This window comes from Aethalodelphis obliquidens, unplaced genomic scaffold, assembly GCF_003676395.1.
Source record: "Aethalodelphis obliquidens isolate GAN/ISIS:26980383/991018 unplaced genomic scaffold, ASM367639v1 scaffold3, whole genome shotgun sequence".
Lineage (NCBI taxonomy): Eukaryota > Metazoa > Chordata > Mammalia > Artiodactyla > Delphinidae > Aethalodelphis > Aethalodelphis obliquidens.
The window spans coordinates 51,633,261-51,653,680 of NW_020837947.1; the positions used below are offsets into that span (position 1 = coordinate 51,633,261).

At 43.0% G+C, this 20,420-nt stretch overlaps 1 protein-coding gene across 9 annotated transcripts in view; it reads left to right on the forward strand.

The window, feature by feature from the left end:
- Positions 1-20,420, forward strand: part of RTN4IP1 (reticulon 4 interacting protein 1) — a 134,530-nt gene that overhangs the window by 90,727 nt on the left and 23,383 nt on the right. For all 9 annotated transcript variants that reach the window (XR_003429303.1, XR_003429302.1, XM_027089512.1 and 6 more), the window contains 4 exons: positions 3,367-3,415; positions 10,719-10,855; positions 14,308-14,491; positions 18,796-18,888. Coding sequence is in view for 7 of the 9 variants with exons in the window: in XM_027089512.1 (XP_026945313.1) it covers positions 3,367-3,415; positions 10,719-10,855; positions 14,308-14,491; positions 18,796-18,888 (463 nt within the window). In the remaining 2 variants the exon portion in view is untranslated. The remainder of the gene's footprint in view (positions 1-3,366; positions 3,416-10,718; positions 10,856-14,307; positions 14,492-18,795; positions 18,889-20,420) is intronic.

Below are 20,420 nucleotides of genomic sequence, written 5' to 3' on the forward strand. Positions count from 1 at the left end.
CTGTGCGTGTGGACTTAGGAAGTAAGAGAAGAATGTGACTAAAATTCTTGGCAATTTTGAATTATAGTGCTTTCTGTAAAGAGAGTATTTCCTGGGCCCTTACTCTTTATAAACCGATAAGCAATACGTAGAAGATACAGCAGTACACCTTTCTTCACTCTACAAATAGGCTACTACTTCGGTGAAGTTTGAATATATTTCACGACCATTATAGCAAGCAGGGTAGAAAGTATTCCCACTATGAAGTGAATGGCCACAGGGGGTAAGCAATAGCAGTATTTTCCCTTTGTATTGAAAGTGCTTTGAAGAGTACAAGAATAGTTCCTTCAGCCATAGGGCTTCAAACCATGGAGGACCACCTGACTTATTGCTGGCTTGAAAAATATATTTGCCTGCTGTCCGTTTTGGGGACTTTCTTTGTTTAAAGAAAAGTACAGGCCCTGGTTGAACCTGCACGAAACATGGAGTTTGCATGACCAGAGAATGAATGGTGTGCCCCCAGGGCTGCTTCACAAACTGACCTGTCTGTAGTACTTCTTTGGGCTTGCTCCTTGCCTGTTTTGCACTCACGGGCGCCGTCAAGTGGCACCATCAGGAACTGAAGCTGCTAATGCAGAACCACTCCCTCTTCCACCAAGAACTGCTAAGAAACACATTTTTGCTTTTTCATATGGAGGAGTGAGACTGCTTTGAATCAAGAGTTATGGGGAAGCTATGAATTGACAATAATGAGTTGGAGATGTGTCTGGCCATTGCATCCTTAAGCAGCCATTGTGTTTGGTATCCTCTTAATTCTCAGGGTGAGAATTAGAAATTCATTTCAAGCTTTTCTTTATTGGAAGAAATTTTAATGCAGTCTTTCAAATAGCCAGGTGATTCCCTCATTTGGGGTAGTAGCAATTGTTGTTAATTGTGGGATATAATGCTGATTTCGATTATTTTTATTTATTTAATTATTATTTTTTTTGCTGCATTGGGTCTTTGTTGCTGTGTGCGGGCTTTCTCCAGTTGTGGCGAGCGGGGGCTACTCTTTGTTGCGGTGTGCAGGCTTCTCATTGCGGTGGCTTCTCTTTGTTGCGGAGCACGGGCTCTAGGCACATGGGCTTCAGTAGTTGCAGCACTCGGGCTCAGTAGTTGTGGCTTGTGGGCTCTAGAGCGCAGGCTCAGTAGTTGTGGCACATGGGCTTAGTTGCTCTGTGGCGTGGGGGATCTTCCCGGACCAGGGATCGAACCCATGTCCCCTGCATTGGCAGGGGGATTCTCAACCGCTGCGCCACCAGGGAAGTCCCTAGATGATTTTTAAAGTCAAGCAACATTGATCAGGCATCTGCTATGCCCAGGGTAGTATGGCTGGTGCTGGGTGTAATATGAGGTCTCTGTCCTCAGAGTCTTGAAGAATGGCCTGGGCAGCAAGCATGTGAATGAAAGTTAACAATGTGTCCAATGCCAAATGCGGACATGGATATCAGGCTCAGGGCTATCTCTAGGGTATTGCGCAGGCAAAGTGGGATTTGAGCCTTTGAGGGAAGGGAGACCTCAGCAGGCAGTGAAAGGCATTAGAGAGCCTGAGGCGTGGGCCAGCGTGCATGGGACTTGGGGTTCCGAGTGAGGGGACTAGGGAGGCTCAGGTGGAGAGTTCTGTTCCAGAAATAGAGGAAGTCGGATTTGCAAAAAAGATTAGATTGTGAAGAACTTAACTGAGAGTTTGACTAGTTACATTTTATAAGAATGTGCCAAAATAAGAGGGTATAGTATCCCATGGATGAACTAATTTTGGGCTGTATCTGCGAAGCAGTCTTAGTGCTTCTCCCCTCCCCCACCGTGCCCCCATTTAGGAAGCATTAAAGCTATTAAATGTGTGAATTGAAGGATTTTGGAGGAGTTGGTCTTTCAAGTTTCTTTTATTCTTCACAATTTATAATTCCATGAAACGAAAAGTAACTTCTAAAAGGAACATCATTTTCAAAAAGACTTGCCTTAATTACATTTGATGGTAATTTGGTGGTAATTTCAAAGGGAATAGCTGGCTTACAAATATTACTAATAACTTCTAAGATCTAAAGGGTGACAACCAGCCTTCTGTGATTTGGGTAAGAGAGAAAAAAAAAATAAAATGAAACTAGGGTTAAGATTGTAGACAGAATGTATGTTCCAGGTGTACCTGATGATAGGTGACAAAATTCCCTGCGCTTTCCAGCAGCCAAGTCAAAGAGGGACCCACAGCCTGCAGTTACACAATTTGCAGTGACAGATAAATAGAAGCATAGCTACTGCCACCAACTTAGTCTTCAGAAAAATGTTTTTTTCCTGTGGGCACTCGTAAAGAGAATTCTCAGGAAGAATTCTCTCAACAGTATCTCCTTAGCTAATGTAGTGTCAAATATCAAACGGACACTTTTTATAATGTCTCTCAGCCTAGACTGGTAACAGAACACCAAAGTGCAGTTCAGTACAAACAATTTTCTGAGGACCTGAATCTGTGCAGTCTGGGGAAGGCAGTTCACTGGAGCTCTAGCTTAATTCAGAATAAAATGTGAGAATATGTAAAGCAGTGATTCTTGACTCGTGATTTTCTTTTGAATCATGCCTTCTTTGGGAAATTGATGATAAGTCTGGATCCTTCTTCTCCCCGATGCACATATGCATGATCTCACCAAACTTTGCGTGTTATTTCAGTCAGTTCACAATTTCAGAGGGTTCACACCATCACAGCTCTCACCAGCACTCATCCACAAACTCCAGGCTGCACATCCTTGGTCTAGAGTGGCAGGAATACTACATACAGTAAGGAAACATGGTAAAAGCCTGGAGCACAAGCATGTTTGTGCTGACAGAACAGATTCATCTGCTTAACGAGAAGCCAAATTGAAGATAAGATTGGTTTCCATTTATGAAAGCTGGTGAGTGTGATGGGACATGTCTGAACAAAAGACGTTTATTCCACTTTGGCAAGAATGTGGTCAGGAATGTGATTTTTCTTAGAGAGCAACTGAATATACTGCAACACACTAAAAAGGCTCCCAAAGCTCCCTCTTATAGAGAAAGCTATAATGGTAATTTAAGCCTAGAAAAATTGTAAGACAGATGTTACCAAGCAGCATCTGAGCTACTTTAAAAAATACAAATCATTGGTATTTTTGGTATATTGTATTCTTGGCAAAGAGTTCATAGTATGTCTAACTGTAAGCACTTATAGGTTCTTGGTGAACCTAAAAAATCCTTGTGTAGTAGAATCTTGGGAAGCTGAATGATTTTGTTTGCTTTGGGGATTATCTGTGAGCCAGTTACATGTTGAAAACGTCTTGTTTGTTTATCTAGTTATGTTGGCTTAATATTTTCATTAGTTATAGTATTTTTGCATTGCAGTGTTTTAATCTTGGGTGCTTCAGGCGGAGTTGGTACTTTTGCTATACAGGTAAGACAATTTCTTTATCTTGTGAATAGGAAGATTATTATTTTCATGAATTTATAAATTTATATATTGTGAACTATTTTTCCTTGAAAGGTGAGAGAAATTACATTCATTGTGATTTCAGCTTGCTCTTCTAAGAAGGAAATTTTCTAATGTAGAAGGAAGTGTTAACCTTTCCAGTGGTTTAATATATGAGTGAGTTTCTGGCTGGCCTATGTAACAAATGTAGGAAAGCTTTTAAGGAGGAAGACCATGGGCAGTGAAAGTGGATGGAAGTTTACAATTCTGTAGAAATTGATAAGCTGGTTCTAAAATATATGTAGAAATGCAATAGCCAAAATGCTGTATAGAAACGACAATACTCCCCCAAAGTGATCTACAGATTCAGTGCAGTCTTATCAAAACGGCAGCTGCCTTTTTTTTGCATAAATGGGCAAAAAGCTGAACCTAAAATGCATATGGAATTGCAAGGGACCCCAAATTGCCAAACCATCTTGAAAAAGAACAAAATTGGAGGACTCACACTTCTCTAATTTAAAACTTACTTACAAAACTACAGTAATCAAAACAGTGGTACTGGCATAAAGGTAGATATATAGATCAGTGGAACAGAATAGAGCATCCAGAAATGAACCTATGGTCAGTTGATTTACTTTTTAAAGGTTTATTTTATTTTATTTTTGGCCACACCATGTGGCATGTAGGATCTTAGTTCCCCAACCAGGGATCCAACCCGTGCCCCCCTGCAGTGGAAGCACAGATTCTTAACCACTGGACCACCAGGGAAGTCCCAGTGGCCAATTGATTTTTTACCTGGGTGGCAAGACCATTAAACAGGGGAAAGAATAGTCTTTTCGGTGAATGGTACTGGGGCAACTAGATGCACATGCAAAAGGATGAAGTTGGACCTCTACCTCATGTCATATGTGAAAACTAATTCAAACGGGGTTAAAGACCTAAATGTAAGAGCTAAAACCATAAAACTCTTAGAAGGAAACATAGGAGTAAATCTTCATACATTGGATTTGGCAATAGATTCTTAGAGATGACAGCAAAAGCACAAGCAAAAGAAGAAAAAATTAGATGAATTGGACTTGATTAAATTCAAAACTTTTGTGCATCAAAGGATACTATCAAGAAAGTAAAAAGACAACACACGGAATGGGAGCAGATATTTACAAATCACTTATCTAATAAAGGTATGGTATCCGGAATATGTAGAGAACTCTCACAACTCAACAACAAAAAGACAATCAAGTTAAAAAATCAACAAAGGACTTGAATAGACATTTCTTCAAAGAAGATATAAAAATGGATAGTAAGTCGATGGAAAGATGTTCAACATCATTAGTCATTAGGGAAATGCAAATCAAAGCCGCAATTGAATGATTGGCTTAAGGAGATGTGTGTGTGTGTGTGTGTGTGTGTGTGTGTGTGTGTATGTATGTATGTATGTATACACAAAGCAATATTATTCAGCCATAAAATATGTGACATGTGAGTAAAATTCAATTATCAGCAGACTTTTTGACAGCAGTGCTTTAATGCTAGTGGAGGCAGCAGGGATGGAACTAGATTAATCTAGTTCTTAATCTTGAGTGATGCTTAAAATAGTATTTGCTTTATAATAATTTGTTAAGCTGTACATTTATATTCCATGCACTTTGTGTGTTATGTTTCACAATGAACATATTTTAATAAGATTAAACAGTTGAGTAATAGATAAATATCAAGGTAGAATAATATATCTACAGAAAAAACACATTGGAAAACATCAAAATGAAACCTGCAATTTCAAAAACAAGCTAAAAAAACAAAAATACGATAGAGGGCTTCCCTGGTATTGCAGTGGTTAAGAAGGTTCGAGCCCTGGTCCAGGAAGATCCTATATGCCACAGAGCAACTAAATCCGTGCACCACAACCACTGAGCCTGCGCTCTAGAGACCATGAGCCACAACTACTGAGTCTGTGCGCCACAACTACTGAAGCCTGTGCGCCTAGTGCCTGTGCTCCACAACAAGAGAAGCCACCGCAATGAGTGGCCTGCGCATGGCAATGAAGAGTAGCCCCCGCTCGTCGCAACTAGAGAAAGCCTGCACAGCAACAAAGACCCAATGCAGCCAAAAATAAATAAATAAATTAAAAATAAACAAATTAATATATCTAAAAAAAATACGATAGAGAGCATGAAAGAACGAAATAAATCATAATTGGAAAACTCAAAAAAAAGTAAAAAAAATTATTTAGCAATGAAGACTAAACTAGAAGGAACTCAATAACAAACACAACACATAATGCTGGCCTGATAGAAACAGAACGTGTAAACAGGAAAAATTGTAAATTACGAAAGAAGGGAAGAGATAAAAACAGATTCAGAGAAAGTGTCACATATTGAAGACAGGAACGAAGATTGCTGTATGGATAATAGGAGTTTCTGAAGAAGAAAACCTAAACAAGGGGATAGAACAAATACTAAAATCAGTAATTCAAGAAACTTCCCTGCTTTCCTGAAGTTAAATGATTTGAAACTACGTATTAAATAACCAAAGCACTTATCTAAGAACATGGACCCAGAATGAGCAATATCCAGGGGAACTCTAGTAAAATTACTGGCACTTAAAGAAAAAGCAGAAACAAACAAAAAAAACCTTGGGACATTTTTTTTTTTCTTTTTTTTTTTTTTTTGGCTGTGTTGGTTCTTCATTGCTGCGTGCGGGCTCTCTCTAGTTTCGGCGAGCTGGGGCTACTCTTTGTTGCACGGGCTTCTCATTGCGGTGGCTTCTCTTGTTGCAGAGCACGGGCTCTAGGGTGCGTGGGCTTCAGTAGTTGTGGTGTGTGGGCTCAGTAGTTGTGGCTCACGGGCTTAGTTGCTCTGTGGCCTGTGCGATCTTCGCAGACCAGGGCTCGAACCCGTGTCCCCTGCATTGGCAGACGGATTCTTAACTGCTGCGCCACCAGGTTTTTTGCTTGTTGTTTGTTTGTTTTACAAGGGGAGGAAAGTAGTTTTATTGAGTACACACTAGATGCTAGATACAATATCCTGGTTGCATTTAATTATTTTAATGTCTAATCCTCTGACAAAACTATAAGGTGGGCATTACTATTCTTATTTCACAAATGAGAAAACCAAGGCTGACAGAGGATATAATGAAAGGGACTTGGAAAGAAAGATAATTAAAGTCAAACTTGGTCTTTATGATCTAGAATTGAGTCAAGTGGTTAAGTAGAGGAAGTTTCTCCGTAGTACTGCCTTCACATTTCCCTTTTGGGACTGATTCTTTTTTTTTTTTTTTTAAATAGTATAATTGCTTTACAATAGTGTGTTAGTTTCTGCTTTATACACCAGTTGTTTTTTTTTAAGAAAAAAATATTTTTTTTAAAAAAAGAGCATGTGACATGTAAGTAAAATTCAATTATCAGCAGACTTTTTGACAGCAGTGCTTTAATGCTAGTGGAGGCAGCAGGGATGGAGTAACATATTTAAGATGCTCGAGAAGGAATATGCTAAGAATTTTATATACAGCAAAACTGGGCTCCAAACACTAAAGGGCACATATGAACTGTGAATAACATGAAAGAACTTGGGGAATATGTTCTTCTGATCCCTTTCTGAGAAATCTACTAGAAAATGAGCTTCTGAAAACTAAAATGGCCAGAGAGACATCGAACCAAGGACTGGTGGTAAATGTTAAATATAAAGTTATCTGCAGAACTAAAACTAAATGAGGGCTTAGAAAAAGAGAGTATAGTGTGTAACAGCCATATGCTCTGACAAGGTAAACAGTACAGCTGTGTTTAAAAAAGCGGAGGAACAGAGAGCATATATTAAAATTATTTGAATCCTTTCATTAACCATATTGGTAGTGATATTAGTACTATTATTCAGAGACTGTTATGTTGTAATATACAGTGGAACAGTTGGGTATTTATGGCATATTTTAATTGTGTCATCCCCTTTGTCTTTGACAACCAGGGTTTTAGGAGTGGAGGAAAGGAGATACAGATGTAACAGAAAAGAGGTTAAGTAAAAGCTTGACAGTCTGGAATTTGAATTGGAAGTATCAATATGAACTCAAGAGATATTTTGTATATGTACGTATGTAAAGCTGTCTCTTGAAATATTGCTTACACACAGAAAAAATGCAGCGCCTTGGAGAAACGGCAGATTCCAGATCTAGGGTGCAAAATGTATGAGAATGAGCCTAGAATATATTAATAGCAAGGAAGTTAGTAAAGACTAGTTGAGCCATGTCAAAAAGACTCGGGAGCCAACTTGAAGAAACTCCCAAAGATCGTCAAAGAAGACAATTTGAGATTCAGTAATCATGATAATTACAGTGAATTGAAATCCTTCAACTATGTTTAAATCCATGAGTTCATGATGATATTTTTAAAAAAGTCACTTTTGGAAGATGATAGGAAACCAATTTATTATCACTTTTGGATATTTTTTAAAAAGTCACTTTTGGAAGATGATAGGAAACCAATTTATTATTTTATAAACTGAAAAAAGGAAAAAATTATTGGCCTTTTCTATATGAACTGTACACCTGAGTAAACTAATATATGAGGAGAGGTGTTTCTTTATAAAAGTATTCCAACTACTAAATGAAAAAAGGAGAGAGAATATCACCATTTTGCAACCACCAGTAGACAGCCACTGAGATAATAAAAAGGGCAACAACCAGATATGCTATGCATCCTATAATTTTGCCAGACACCATTCATAGTCTTGCTAAATGGATTGAAACAGAAGAGACAGAGTAACAGGTAGAACTGTCCCAGGTGTGCAATCAGAAATTCCAGAGTTTCCAGTGGGAAAAACTCTGCAGGTCACATGGCCTAGATTCTTTCACAGATAAATTTTAAGAAAGTGAAGGGGATAGGGACTTCCCTGGTGGTCCAGTGGCTAAGACTCCGCACTCCCAATGCAGAGGGCCCAGTTTGATCCCTGGTCAGGGAACTAGATCCCACATGCTGCAACGAAGATCCTGAGCGCTGCAATTAAGACCCAGCACAGTCAAATAAATCGATAGGTAGGTAGGTAAGCCTAAACTATGGTATCTAGGGAATGCATATATGGGTGATAAAACCTTTCTTTTTTTAATGCAAGGAGGTGATTACTATAAATATCAGAGTAACGGTGACTTGTGTGGGGACCGGGCACAGCGAAGAGCTTTTGGAGTGGCAGCCAGCTTGCTGTCTCTGTCTGAGTGGTGTCTGCCTTACGGACGTCTCTTATACTTGTGTTTTAGTTTACATAAAATAGTAAAACAACTAAAGCTGTTTTAAAACCTTTTAGTAGTGTGCAAAGATATTAGATAGTTCTAAGTGGGAGAGGAAAATCTAGAAATTTGGAAAAAAATTCATTGAACTGTTTCAAGATATGACAGATTCTTCCTGAGGATTCAATACTGTTTAAGGAAAACACAAATGTAGGTGCTTAGAACACAGTTTCCCTTTTCCTTGACAGTTTCTTTTTTTATACAGATACTGGATGGTTATCTTGGATCGTATTCTTCACATATTTGAATTTAGTTTGGGACTTGCTGTTGAAAGCAACATGTCATTACACTCAAGTGTCTCTGTTTGTGGCCCATAAACTTGAACTATCATATATCATGTCAGTCCCTAAATGTTTTAATTCCCCTCAGATTTCCAGGGTATATTCCCTGGTCAGTATTACTTTTTAAAAGTGAGAGATAAGATTGTGAGTAGTTTTTCAATCCTTTATTGTTTTTTGTTTTTAACAGATCTCCAGCATCTGTGTGTACCACAGAATGGGGATTCAGTAGTGAGCAGAACAAACACAGATCTCGTATATTCTAGTGAACCTCTGCAACTTATATTAGGGAAGTTCAGGAATTGGTATTGAGGACAGGAGTGAGAAAACAGCTGATTTGTTATGACCTGTAACTGCCCATTTGAAAATTTCTCCGTGAACTTCAAGTAACTGTTCTCAAATTCTGCTGCTGATGGCCCCCTTTTAATTCCATCAAATTGTCATTATAGAAAGGAACTGTAGTAATTTTGGAGCATGATGCTTTCTGGATACTTAATCCTGAATCCTTTTTTTTTAAGTCTAGTTATTTTAAAATATATTATTTTTTAAATATAAGGTATCTGCATTTTAAATCCTCCAAACCATTTATTTAGGTCTTTTTACTCCAAAGGAGAGGACCTGATGCATGTTTTAAAAGTAAAATGGGGCTTCCCTGGTGGCGCAGTGGTTGAGAGTCCGCCTGCTGATGCAGGGGACACGGGTTCGTGCCCGGTCCGGGAAGTTCCCACATGCCGCGGAGCGGCTGGGCCCGTGAGCCATGGCCGCTGAGCCTGCGCGTCCGGAGCCTGTGCTCCGCAACGGGAGAGGCCACAGCAGTGAGAGGCCCGCGTACCGCAAAAAAAAAAAAAAAAAAAAAAAAAAAAGTAAAATGGCCATGTTTTCTTCCCCTCTTTTTTTTTTGGCTGTGGTGGGTCTTACTTGCAGAGCGCGGGCTTCTCTCTAGTTGTGGCGTGTGGGCCTCTCTCTAGTTGTGGCTTGTGGGCCTCTCTCTAGTTGTGGCTTGTGGGTTTTCTCTCTCTAGTTGTGGCGCGTGTGTTCCGCAGTTTGCGGCTCACGGGCTCTCTTGTTGAGGTGTACGAACTCAGCAGTTGTGCGTGGGCCTAGTTGCCCCGCGGCACATGGATTGCTAGTTCTCCGACCAGGGATCAAACCCGTGTCCCCTGCATTGCAAGATGGATTCTTTACCACTGGACCACCAGGGAAGTCCCTTCTTCCCCTCTTTTTAAGAGCACCTTTCATTTATTACCCAGTACCTGATTACCCAGTTGTCTGACTCAAGATTATACTAACACTTACTGGAGATGCAAATGAAGAGATGTTGCGTTTTTATGTTTTGGGCGCATTTTAAATATTCATCTTCTGAGGACATGATTTTTTTTTTTCCCCATTTTCCTTTGTCATCATTGAAAATGCTGAGCTTAAGGCCATCAACTCCTGTCTTTTCTGATGCTGGTGAGGCACTGAGCCCTTCTATAATTGGATTGGTTATAACTTCATGACAGCAAGGCGACTAACTGTCTCGTCCAGGGAAAATGAGATCTATTTCTTGGATTTTTCTTAGTGAACAAAAGTTTAATCATTTTACTAGTCTCTGGCAGATAGCTTCCTTTAGCTCTTGTTAAGACAGAGCACTTAGAATTGTCTAGAGATTAACCTGATATATGTATACGTGGTGCCAACTATTTTTTATTTAATTCAGTTTTCCTACTCCCCTCCCCCCTTTCTTTCCCTTTTTTGGGCAGGTAATGAAAGCGTGGGATGCTCATGTGACAGCAGTCTGCTCTCAGGATGCCAGTGAACTTGTAAGGAAGCTCGGGGCAGATGATGTAATTGATTACAAATCCGGAAATATGGAAGAGCAGTTGAAATATTTAAAGCCGTATGTATTCAAACAATGTTCATATTGGGAAGGTGGGAACAAAGACAGCTGATAATGCAAGCCTGAGATGGTTGGGTGGCCTTACTGTCATGTTGGAGTCTTAGACAGGAATCTACGAAAACACTCCATGTCTCCAGAGGTTATTTAGATTGGTTTCTGTTTTAACTCCAGATGTTAATACAGCACGATCGTGGAATGTAATTTGTACCGAGAAAGACATTTTGCCTACCTAGCCTTTTGCTAATTTTTTTTTTTGCAGCACGCGGGCCTCCCACTGCTGTGGCCTCCCCTGCCGTGGAGCACAGGCTCCGGACACGCAGGCTCAGCGGCCACGGCCCACTGGCCCAGCTGCTTCGTGGCATGCGGGATCCCCCCGGACCGGGGCACGAACCCGAGTCCCCTGCATTGGCAGGCGGACTCCCAACCACTGCGCCACTAGGGAAGCCCCCTTTTGCCAATTTTTAAGTTAACTTCCTTTTATTGCTCGTGTGTAATAGGTCCGAAGGCAAAATTGGAAGTGTATTCCCTCCAGGGGCATTTGACACCACAAGAAGAACATAGAGCAGTATGTGAAATACATGATTAGTGTTTTGGCTTCATAATGAGGGTTTCAGAGAAGCAAAGGCAGTATAGATATCAGTAATGGGACTCCGTGGATGTTCTCGGTGCGTCTGAATGCCAGGCTGTGGTCTGACGGAGTGTACCAAGTGAGAGCGGATTCAGGGATTCTCTCAGGCCCTGTCCCTCCTGACTGTGGCTCGGGCAGGGACGGGGGTGCTTAGGAATCTGGTCTTCACCCAGCCCAGGCAAAGCTGCAGCGGAGAGCGTGCCTGAGGAGTATTTGGAAAGCTGTTTTACTGCTTCTATTTCAAGGATTTTTCCTTTTTTAAATTAGTTTTCAGAAGCTAATTATTCTTGCCCACTTTAAGTAGAAGTATATTTTCATGCGTTAGAAAGAAAAGGAGACAAAGGGAGCCCCTATCTGACACAGCCCAGCCTCTCAGCCAGCACCCCAACTCCCAACAGTAGATGTTTGGCTGTACAGCCGGGAGCAGCCGGCCACTCATCGTCCTGGAGCTCTTTATGGAATGTCCCTTCCTGCTCGGCAGTGTTCTAAGCACAGGCTAAGACGCAGTGGCGAACAAGGCACATTGCCCCCTTTCGTGGGCTTGTGTTCTAGTGATTAGTGCTCTCAAGAACACTGATGCAGCGAAAGGGGGAAAGAAAGGCTGTTTTAGAAGGAGGAGGCTGTTTGCGATGGTGTGGTTGAAGAATGCCTCTAAGTGAGGCATTTGGGCAGAGGCTTTGGGGAGCAAGCCAGGAGGATAGGACTTCTTTTTGTTGGGGGCAGGGGTCTTGTTCCCTGCTGTGTCCCCCTCCACCCCAGGATGGTGTAGTGACCTACAGTCAATACTTGTTTAATGACTTGTTGAGGGAATCTAGGAGAGGAGCACTTGTTCCAGGTGGAGATAACACCCAATGTAAAGCCCCTGTGGCAGGAACACGCTCTACGGCACATTTGAGGACTAACGCCGTCCCTTGAGGAGATCCCTGCCTGTGTGGCAGGACCGAGGCTTCCAGATAGTGGTAGTTTCGGTCAGTCACCTCTCGTCTGCTGCTTCTAGGAATAGCAGCAGAGACAGGCCAAGGCCCACCCTTTCCCCCCATCCACCTTGAGTTTTTTGCATGTCTGGAACCTTTTGCTAGAGAATAGAGACCCTGACGGGTGAAGGCGAGAGCGCACCCAGGCTAGCCTCCCACGCTGCACCTCACTCTCTTCCTCCGAGTCTCCGCCCGGCGGCCTTGCCCCTTCTGCTTGCTCTTGTCCAGTCAGGGGACCTCACCAGCTCGCAAATGCAGGCTCTTGTTTTTTTAACGATCGCTTTAGTTAAAATTGATCTTTGTAACTTCTGCCTGGAGGTTGGCCTCTTAATCCACCTAGAATAAATGTGTTCCTCCTTCCAAACAGCAGCCTTTTGGATTAGAATCCTAGGATTTTACAGCAGGAAAGGGCTTTGAAATCCTTCAGTCCTTCTCTATGGCATTATAGTCGAGAAAATAAGGGGCAGAGGATTTAGGAGTTTTTTTCATGCTCAGGGTCATACCAGTTAATCATTGGTGGGAGAGCTGGGTCTAGAGCCTGGTCTCTGGACTTCTTTTTGCAGGCAGTGCCAGTTCTGTAATACCAGGCTGCCCTTAAGTTTTATCTAAATTAAGTGCCGTTGTGTTTGTTTATCCAAAATTTGGGAATGAAATAGGAACTTAAAAGTAGAAACTTAAGCAGAAACGTAAACTCATGAAGAAGAATTTTTCTGTTCTTTTCTAATGAGAATAGTCATCTAGTAAGGTCATTCTCCTGCACTTCATATCTTTTAATTTTTATTTGCCCTTCTTTAATCCCATGAAAGAACTCAAGAGCCACAAAGTTGGCCAAAGCTGGTTTTAGAAGCTTTGACGTTCATCTAGATGAATTTAGGAGGGAAAAGGGACTTACCAAAAGGAATTCCTCTGTTAATTTGCTTAATATGTAAGCATGCATTCTCTAAACAGATCTTTATTTTCTAAAGTATTTTAAAGCTTCATTGGGTTTTATCCCCTTTAAGTAGAATGTAGCGATTATAGCAATTTTAGGTTAGATTTAAGGAGCTGAATATCTGTCAGCTCCTGTGCATTCCATCATGACTGCATTTTTTTGGCATGTTAGAGCAGAGCTGAAGACTGAGAGCAGGCTGTTGATTTCTCTTTTGCTTTGTGTTGATGTGCATGAAACCAAAAGAAGAAAATTCCATAAGGTGAAGAGGATGCTTCTACAAGCAGTTCTGATTGTGGAGGGAATGCAAGCAAATGACTTGTGTGGGTCAAAACCTAATACACTTTTCTCTCAAGTATTCATGTGAACGAAAGAGTACTTTGACTTCACATTGGATGGATAGCTTTGCAGTTTTCTATAAAGCTTGAGTCAGGGCTTCTCAGCCTTGGCAACCTTAGTTTCTCAACTACTGACCTTTTGGGTGGATAATTTTTTGTTGTGAGGGGCTGTTCTGTGCGTTGTAGGATGTTTATCATCATCCCTCGCCTCTAGATGCCAGTACCCCCTTCCCACCGCCTCCCCCAATCGTCACAACTAAAAATGTCTCTAGACATTGCCTTATATGTCTCCTGGGGGCCAAAATCACCCTTGGTTGAAAACCACTTGTTTACGTCATTCTTAAAGTATTTGAAAATAATATGATTTTATGATTTAAAAAAATGACATTGACATACGGTGGAGAAAACCCAGAGATCCAGTAAGTGGGTGTGCCCTTTTCTCCTTTGTCCGGGCATCCACCCCCTGCTGTCTGCGAGCTGTCACGGAAACAAACCCTGTAGCTAACCGGCGCTGGGAGTGAAGGCGGCTTGGAGCCCTGGATAAAGGCTGAACAGGATGTTTTGATTTGATTCTTTCTCTCCAGGTTTGATTTTATTCTCGACAGTGTTGGTGGATCCACCGAAACATGGGCTCTAAATTTTCTCAAGAAGTGGTCGGGAGCCACGTACGTGACTTTGGTGACTCCTTTCCTCCTGAACATGGACCGGTTGGGCATAGCGGATGGCATGTTGCAGACAGGCGTCACCGTGGGCTCTAAGACATTGAAGGTAGGGGGAGAGTCTTGGTTGGTGAGAGCAAGCAGGCGCCTGGGGCTTCTGGAATTTGGTTTCCTCCTAGCCAGTTTCTTTTCTCAAGGAGCCAGCACAGCACAGTGGCTGCAAGCCGGGCTCTGGAGTCACGTACTGACGGGGTACAAATTCTGGCCTCCACTTGGTAGCTGTGTAGTCCCGTGCAAGTTACTTAGCGTCACTAAGCCTCAACATCTTCACCTGAGAAATGAGGCTAATGGTGTATCTCCCTTACTGTATGTTGTAAGGATTAAATGAGATAATCCACCCATGTGAAGAACTTGGCACAATGCCTGGTACCCAAGACGTTCTTATTAAATGTTAGCCTTTATTTATTTATTTTTAAAATTTATTTATTTATTTTTGGTGCGTTGGGTCTTTGCTGCATGAGGGCTTTCTCTAGTTGCGGTGAGTGGGGGCTACTCTTCGTTGTGGCGTGTGGGCTTCTCATTGCGGTGGCTTCTCTTGTTGTGGAGTGCGCAGGCTTCAGTACTTGTGGCACACGGGCTCAGTAGTTGTGGCTCGTGGGCTCTAGAGCGCAGGCTCAGTAGTTGTGGCGCACGGGCTTAGTTGCTCATGGCATGTGGGATCTTCCCGGACCAGGGCTCGAACCCATGTCCCCTGCATTGGCAGGCGGATTCTTAACCACTGTGCCACCAGGGAAGTCCCGTTAAATGTTAACCTTTATTATTAGCTATTATTACCGCTCCTGATTCCATCTGATACACCTTCCGCTTTTTTCTTGTCTGCACCTGATGGCTCTCTGTTTCACTGTCTTGATACATACAGTCTCTTGTATATGAAGGCAGAAGCTTCATTAAGACAGCATAGAGCTGGCTGTTTTCATGGTAGTAACACTGGGATATGCCAGTGATTCCCAGACTGGGGCTTTTGGACCTTTAGAGGTCCATGGGAATTTTTTTGAATTTCAAAAGCCTGAAGGAAGGGGCTTCCCTGGTGGCACAGTGGTTAAAAATCCACCTGCCAATGCAGGGGACCCGGGTTTGAACCCTGGTCTGGGAAGATTCCACATGCCGTGAAGCACCTAAGCCTGTGCGCCACAACTACTGAGCCTGCGCTCTAGAGCCCGTGCTCCGCAACAAGAGATGCCACCGCAATGAGAAGCCCGTGCACTGCAATGAAAAGTAGCTCCCGCTCACCGCAACTAGAGAAAGCCCACGTGCAACAACAAAGACCCAACTCAGCCAAAAAATAAATTAATTAATTAATTAAAAAGAAACTGAAGGAAATTGTATTCTTCCGTCAGTGAGCCTACAAAGACTAATGGAACCATCATGCTTCTTCTGGAATTGTATCAACTTGTCTTGACAGTACATGTCCCATGTGAATCAGAAACTCTAACTATTGATGGCATTCTGGGGGTTTCAAAGATTTGATTAGTCAGCCTGATTTTGTTAACAGGGCCGTAAGGAGCTATGTCACCCAACTGAACACATCCCGTGCATGGTGGGCCTTCAAGACTAGTGCAGATCAGCCCTGGTACAGGACTGACAGCAGAGCTCCAGAGTCTGCTCTCTACCTGACATGACAGTGGTGACAGAGGCTTATAATTTCATGTTATGCACTGTCGGTAATTATAGCTTATTGGTTTAAAATCTGAATCAGTGTTGAAATGGAATAAGTGACAAGAAAATATACATTGTTCTTTTTTTTTAATTAGACAAAATACTCCAGGCTCAGGAAAAAGGCAGTAGAAGGTCCCTCAAGGGTGAAAAGGTTGTGAGTCACGTCGACCTAGCCAGCACTGCCATGTATTTGCAAGATGACTGGCTTGCTAATTCTCTTTAGCTTCTCCTTGATTCTCGAAATTAATTTGGAACCTTTTGAGGGGTGAAGTTGAGGACTTTGGTCTCTTGAATGCTGTGTACTAAGTCCTTAGAGGTGGTGAAGGAGAGCTGTGACGGAGGAGACTGCTGCTCAGTCCTTAGGAGCTGGGCCTGGGTGATAGGAGTGAACAAACCGGGCGCTGTGCTCCGGGTTCTTTAGTTTCACTTGGTTCAGACGGCAGCCAGCAGCAGTGTCCACGGGGCGCTTTGTGGTGGAGGAAGGAATCTTAGCTGTCCTTTGTCTCTTCTTTCTCTTTTCATGAAACTCGGGCTTCCCACCTGCTTTGAGATATAAGTTTAAGTTTTCCATAAAATTTCACAGTTTGAATTGCAGTGAGACCTCTTACAAGTTAAGCTTCAGAGCTATCCTCCGAGAGTAAGACAGGCATAGCTCTCTTCGTTTCCCTTTCCCCCGTCTTGAAAGATGATAGTGGTAATCTCACGTGAAAACCTTTTAAGTAGTTTCTGATGTCTTTCTGAGAATGTGCACAGTTAAAGCCTCATTGTAATGCTTGCCTGCTTTGGTTTACTCTCTCCTGTAATGGCCTGGAAAACCTACACAGACCTCTTAGAGCAGAATATAAAAATTCTGCTGTTGCAGACCAAATGTTTCACTTTACGGGGCAGCCTGCTGTAAAGGAATTACAGATATGGCAGTTATGGCCACCGCTGTTCCTCTTTAAAACTCTAAACAGTGATCAGAAGGTTTTAATTATAGTCTGTAAAACCAGCCCTATGGAGAAGTACATGAACAGGTCTTCTGTGATTGTAATTAACTGGACCTGCTCTAAGCTTGGGACAGTCCCAGTGCCTCTGGTGTCTAGCCACCTAAGCCTTCAAATGTTTTTTTGTGTGTGTTTGTTTGTTTTTAAGTTAGTTGTCTAGACCAATGCTTCCTGACCTCTTTCATGCTCTGACACGCAGAGAAAATGATAGTATTTGAACAGCATATCGAGACCACTCTGGGCCAAGAGCAGACTACCTGGAAGCTTGCGTTAGCCCAGGCTCTGCCCTGCTACTCCGAGGGCTTGTCATACCTATGCTAGGGTGAGCTTGGCTCTATTTACATCTGTGGTCCTGAGATAATGATCAGTGGTGACCCCTTTAACTCTTACAAGTTGTTCCAGGTTAGACAATAAGGGTCACCCAGCCAAACCAGTAGGCTGTTCCTGGCGCACTCACTGCGAAGCTCTGCCTCGACCACAGCTTGGGTTTGTCTCTCCGCAATCTTAAACTCTATTTGCATTGCCCCAGCCTTTCCTCAGTAAGCTTTACCTTCAGCACTAGGTAAATATTTATCAAATATTTTCGATGTGTCATGCACCTTACATACATTCTCATTTAGTCCCTCCAGCACCCCTGTCAGCTGGGTGGTGGTACCTCCATTCTGCAGGCCGGGAAACAGGCTGAAAGTGGTAGCTTGCCCTAAATAACACAGCTGTCAAGGCCTGAGGTGGAGTAGCAGGGGAGTTCCACTGCACCTGCCGGCTTCATGCCGTGATGGTAGCTGACCATCATGCTGAGATTGTGCGGTGAGCTCAGTGGAGAAAGTCTGAGCTCGCCCAGCAGTTGGGGCAGGTGCAGGGAGGGAGGCGGCGGGGAGGTACTGGCTGGCCCCCCACCTGCCTCTGGGTCGCTGCCGTCTGATGAAGTTTAGTTGGGCAGGTCGTTGAGGTATCACTGAGAACCTCAGCTCACTTGCTGTTTTGATAATGGCCTACCCTACCTCCGACATAAAGAATAATAATCAAAGTGGCTATGGCAGTAGAGTGGTCATGAACCCTCTTGGTGTACGATTTTTGCCTGTCTTCACCAGGGGGTATTTTGCCCCACAGTAGATTAGGTGGTTTGGGACTTGCTATAACTATAGGGGAAGATTCAGCCACGATGCGTGAGGAACTTTATGCTTTGTTTTGTCTTTAAAGCTGTCTTAGTTCCTCTCGGAGCCAGAAAAAAATGTTTTGATTGGATTTCTTGTTTAAGATCATATGTTGGTGCCTTTTTGCCCTTAAAGCATTCTTGGATTAGGTGAAGGCTCTTTTCTGGTGCCTCAGGGCTTTATTCAAACCTTGGTAGGGAAAGTCTAGAGGTCTCAGCCCCTCATATGTTCTAGGGAAGAAACTGAGTGTGTAAGATTAGACTGTCATTTTAAGAAGAGCTTTCCTGTGCTTACTTGCTTGTCAGTCACAACCTGGGGGAGAAGCCCGAGTTCACATGGGTATATCTCTGTTCATTCACTTATTTATGAAACATTTACGGAGCATCCACTGTCTGTCAGTCACTGTGCTGAGGTGCTGGGTGTACAGCTCATTGTGGCAGCATGAAATGGGAAAGCAGTTTGTCTGTCTTCGTCATGCAGGCAATACTTTTCCCCAAATTTGCGTTTTGTCAGATTTCATCCTTTCCTATATTTGACACGTTTTGTTTTCTTTTTAGCATTTCTGGCAAGGAGTCCATTATCGCTGGGCTTTTTTCATGGCCAGTGGTCCATATCTAGACGACATTGCAGAACTGGTGGATGCGGGAAAGGTAAGTGTACTGCCAGGGCGTCCCTTGTCACTTTGGTGACCTGCCCAGCAAGCCTAGTCAATGGGAACTCCGCAGAGGTAGGCTCGGCCGATGTCCACACTGCCTTACACGCCGAGTTTAAGTGCTGTGTTTTGGGTTCTGTCTCCATGGGAATCATAGCCATAGGCTGCTGCATTTGAGACAGAGCGTACACCATCTAGCGCAGCCCCTTTGGTCTGCAGATGAGAGGCAGGCCCAGAGAGCTTATGTGATTTTCCCAAAGACGCTTGGTTACATGGTAGCAGAGCTGGGATCTACAGCTGGGCTGCTGCTATTTTGATAATGGTCCTGAAGAGAAGGCACCGTGAAGGCAACTGTTGCACAAAGGTGGGGACACACTTGTGAGTTTACTGCTGAATTGCTTCTTGAGCTTCTTTAGTCCGAGGGTGAGGCTGCTTTGGAGGCAAGCAGATTTCCAGATGAGCAAGGAGATCAAACACTGTGGAATCTAAACAGAACTGGACTAGAAGTTAGGACCCTGGGTCTCCTGTTCCCAGGCCAGTGTAATAACGTCGGCAAATAAATGGTATGTCTGAGAGGGTCAGTGGGCAGGATGTGATTCAGGATTGATGGCGATTTTGGTAGAGACAGCTGGTTGGTGTTTCTGTCTATTCGAGTCTGTCCTGCAGCGGACTTGGTGGGGAGGGACTACTGCTTGGAGCCTGGTCAGCCCCTTTTGGGTGTCGAAAGGGCTCTTAGGGCTGATGGCAGTTGAAAGACTCCTTAGCTACCACCTGCCTATTTAACTTCTTACGTGGTTTTAACGGCTCAGACATGCCACCTCTGGAAGAATAACCCAGAAGGCAAACTCATATTCTGGTACTGATATTTGTGATTTTATTGAGAAATTATATGGAATTATAAATGAAGGGAGGGCTTCCCTGGTGGCGCATTGGTTAAGAACCCGCCTGCCAGTGCAGGGGACATGGGTTCGAGCCCTGGTCCGGGAAGATCCCACATGCCGCGGAGCAACTAAGTCCGTGCGCCACAACTACCGAGCCCACGCGCCTAGAGCCTGTGCTCTGCAACAACAGAAGTCACCACAATGAGAAGCCCGCGCACCACAACAAAGAGTAGGCCCTGCTCATCGCAACTAGAGAAAGCCCGCGGGCAGCAACGAAGACCCAACTCAGCCAAAAGTAAAAAAATAAATAAATAAAATAAATAATAATGATTATTTTTTCTCCAAATGATTGGAGAGGCTTATGTACCCTAGAGGGTTGCATGAAGTCATAGATAAAATGATTCTCATTTTATAGATGAGAAAACTGGCTCAAAGGGATAAGGGGACATGCTCAAATTTGTAGACGTGGGACCAGGACTCATACCTCTGACCCCAGTCCTGTGCTTTTCCCTCCCCACCATTAAGCTGCATTCTTCGTGCTTGAAGCTGATCTAGGACTTCAGCTTAAATTGACTTGTCATTTTACACTGGGCAGGGAAAGGGTCTGGAGCAAGTCTAGCATCACACCATGTGATCCTTGCTAAGCCAT